General features: G+C 41.8%; 1 protein-coding gene across 1 annotated transcript; it reads right to left on the bottom strand.

The window, feature by feature from the left end:
- Nucleotides 1-1741: 1741 nt before the first annotated feature.
- Nucleotides 1742-2863, bottom strand: LOC9269225 (uncharacterized). The gene has a single exon (XM_015763425.2). It carries the CDS (start codon nt 2764-2766, stop codon nt 2071-2073), a length of 696 nt encoding a protein of 231 aa, XP_015618911.1. The 5' UTR covers nt 2767-2863; the 3' UTR covers nt 1742-2070.
- Nucleotides 2864-3852: the final 989 nt, after the last annotated feature.

Below are 3852 nucleotides of genomic sequence, written 5' to 3'. Positions count from 1 at the left end.
TGGTTAGACCGGCGCAGCCCGCGGTCTGACCGGCCGACACTGTGTCGGTTTCTGTTTCGGGTTGTTTATTTGAATATCCGAGTTTATTCCATGATTATGGCTTCTAGATGGATACTATACGTATGTAATACTATTGTTTGCTGCTAATGAGTCAAGTTGGAGATAGCTTAGTCTCGGAATATGGTTTCTTTGTTTGTTCCATGTGTAGGTGACTCGATGTCTCGGGAGAGTATTTGCGGTGATGGACCGGGAGTCGGCTTGAGGATAAGACGACGTTCGTGGTGGTCAGAGATCATGCGGGATACTTAGGCAAGAGTTGATGCACGTGGTTGATGGAGATTCCATATGGCATACGATGGAGGAATTGTGTGCGTATGGGATGCGGAGTCGAATTTGGAAGGAGTCCAAATTTGGTACGTTTGGTTATGTAAAGTTTCTTTCTTGTACTAGTATGTATAAGTTTGGTTCGTGGCTTTAGGCTGCCTACCTCATGTATAAATAGAGGGGGAGCGTGAGGCTTCCCGGTATCGCTACGGAGAGCAATTGAGTTGAGTTTTGAGTTAAGGTTTCGAGTTTAGTCGAAATTTTTGTAAGGAATGCTGTTGGTGCACTTTGTAAACACAGAGAGAAGTAATAAAGTCGTCATCCACTTTAAGAGTTCTTCGATTTGTGTTTCACCGGGTTTCGGCGGTCTAATCGGCGGCGCACCGGCGGTCAGACCGGCGGCATCTCGGCGGTCCGACTGGCGGGCACACAGCGGTCAGACCGGCGGCTACAGGAGTCGGCGACAGGCGTTTTCGGCGGTTCGACCGATCGATCTACATTGGTCAGACCGACGTTCATCAGGCGGTCAGACCGGCGCAACTACTTCGGTCAGACCGTGATCCATCGATTTCGAGGGTAACTTTTATTTCCGCTAAAAGTTTTCGGTTTTTGGGTATACCAACCATTCACCCCCCTCTGGTTGGCTTAGTTCTTTTGATTCGATCCTACAAGTGGTATCAGAGCCTGGCTAGGTTAACATCTCTGGCCCGATGGACACGTGTGAAGGCCTGATGGACCGTGGGTGCCTGCGGGACCCGTATACCTGATGGACCGTGGGCCGGTGGGGGCCCGGATACGGTGAAGGGGCGGTGAAGGGCTGAGGGACACCAATGTGTGAAGGGGGAGATTGTTGAATAGTCCCATATTGGTTGTGAATGGGCAAGGGACCTAACATATAAGTGGGGGAGCCCCTCACCTCAATGGCTAGCTTTTGGGGTGGGAAAGGCCCTTTACGATCCTACACAAAGGACATACCAGCTGTCCGTGTTAGAGTTTGAAATTGCTTCCATATGTACACTGTTCGGTCATCATCTACCAATATCATGAGATGAGAGTAATTAGCATTATTGTACCAAATACCTGATGGTTTAATATATGCAAGCCATTGTAGACAATTTAATATATTTTTTTAGATAATGACATAGATAATTTAACATATAATGAATTATTGAACTTGTTTTTTTATTTTACTTCAAAATTGGTTGGTAATAATCTGTTTAATATTTAAATTGCAGATTGGCTTGTAAGATTTACTTAGAATGAAGACATCATGATTTTTAATAACTGATTTAACTACATGTAACATACACGAATACCTTATGCAATTTAAATACACTATAAATTATAAACCATGAAATTTGATAAAAAAATTATTCCATTCATTCATAGAGAGTGATTAAGGGACAATAAAAGCAAGTTTGATAATAGAGGTGACTATATATTCCCTCTAATTTTATCTATTTCATATACACATAAACTAATAGACAAGATATACAACATGTTACCTCTAATAAACAAACCCCTAATTAGTGCTATCATATTTGTTATAGTGTACATATAGAGGCTACCTCTTGCACGGGAGATGCCTCATCTTCTCTCTTTTTCATCACTTCTCTTCTCAAACTCATCACATAATCCTATTTAATTAACAATCTTAGAGGCAGCACATCAAATTTCCTTACACTTGCTCTAATTCTATTTCATGAGCATGGTCTGTAAATGGATCCTTTGCCTCAAAACATATATTTAGTAGCAGCAGACAAGCATCCTTGCCTCAAGCTGCCTCTCCATGTTGAACCTTGCAATGAAGTCCTCCACTCTACGATTCAGCTCATCAGTTGGCAACCCAACATCTTCCTCCTCAATCATTTCCTCCTCGATTACCTTGCCTAGTGATATTGCTCCTCCCTGTTCTTCCACTTCCTCACTTTCTCCATTATTGCCAACATTAGCACCAATTGCTAAGTTATTATTGTTGTTGTCTCGTCTCGATTCCTTGTCCATGGACATGGTTGATGAAGCATCCACTTGTTCACATTGATCTAGCTGTTGCAGGCTGTCATCATGTACAATTACCGTGCTAACTTGCTCTTCAACAACATGGTTAACAATCACATCGTTTGACTTGGTAGTTAGAGTGAAAGCTTCAACCCTATATCTGATGGAATCATCAGAGCCATGATTGGTCGGGATCGGAGACTCGCCGAAGCTCTCCCCCTCGGAGAGTTTTAACTCGCTGGCGAGGAAGATGACGATGATGTTGGAGAAGATGAACAGGCACCTCGGTGTCGCGAGGGTGGAAGCCGCGGAAGGGACCGAAACCAAGAACATCTTAATGCAGGAATACATGTGTGGCACCCATGTCACCATGGATAGGATGGCCAGGCCAAGAAGAGTGGCTTTGAACAAGGCCTTGGCCTGGCTTGCAGAACTTCCTTCCATGGCGGTTTTCGCAGTAAGGAGACGTGGTGGTGATGGCTTGGTTTCGTTGATAGCAGGAGAAGACCATACATATGCATGAGAGCACAAGAAACCCAATGAGTGGATTGCACATATACCGGGTCGCCTATTTATAATGAGATGGTAGTGGCCAAGGTCTCTGTTCCTTTCCTCTAGTATGCAGGCTAAGTTATTCTCGAGTCAAAATCACTTGATTCTTTGCCTTGCTTTGTTCCTACGGACCACTTTTTTGTAAAAGTAGAGGGAATATAGTTTGTTCATTTCTCATGTTGCGCCCAATGTGTCCAGTAGCTACTGGATTCAGGAGCGCTCTTATGTTTTGTTTTGCAAACGAGAAAGCACTACTGGCTATATTATTAATTAGAATTATGAAAATAGAAAGTTGGATACCTGCCACTCTCAAAGATGCAAGTTATGCAAATCAACATAGAAGATGCAACTGTAAGAAAAAACCTCTCGGGAGAATATCATGTTCAGCTTCAAAAAACAAAATCGTGTTGTAATATGCCATTTTTTTTTTGTTTCAAGTAATATTTTTCTTTTGCTTACCACCTAGCATTCGTTTTGCTGCTTGGCAGCTCTTCTCCTGCTTCCAAGTATGGGGGCAATGTTAAATGTTCAAGTAGAGTAAAACAAGTGCCCAGGATAAAACAGTTAAATATGGTCTTTCTGTTTATCAGCAACCGTGTCGATAATTAACACTCTCCTTCCAAGAATATAAGACACCACAACCACTAACACAACTAAGAAATAAGTATTGTCATCTCTTTATTTTGATCGCCCTAATCCAATAGAATCTTGAGTTGAAGGATTAAAAAGAAGACAAATTTGGAGGAGGGATGCTAGTTACTTATATGCATGCATGTCTTATGCTATAAGATATCGGAAAACAGTAGTTGCGCCTTATATTTTGGAAAAGAGTTATTATGTGAACTATTTTAAATGTCTTCTTTATAATATCTACTCCTAGTTAAGATTTAGCTATTCAATCTCGATTTGATGGCAGGCCAATAACCAACAATGTTGAAAACACTGACAAATAACACTAGAAGTTTATTTAGAACAATT

This window comes from Oryza sativa, chromosome 12 (assembly GCF_034140825.1).
Source record: "Oryza sativa Japonica Group chromosome 12, ASM3414082v1".
Lineage (NCBI taxonomy): Eukaryota > Viridiplantae > Streptophyta > Magnoliopsida > Poales > Poaceae > Oryza > Oryza sativa.
The sequence above is the reverse complement of the archived record's forward strand: the minus strand, read 5'-3'. Positions and strand labels throughout refer to the sequence as shown.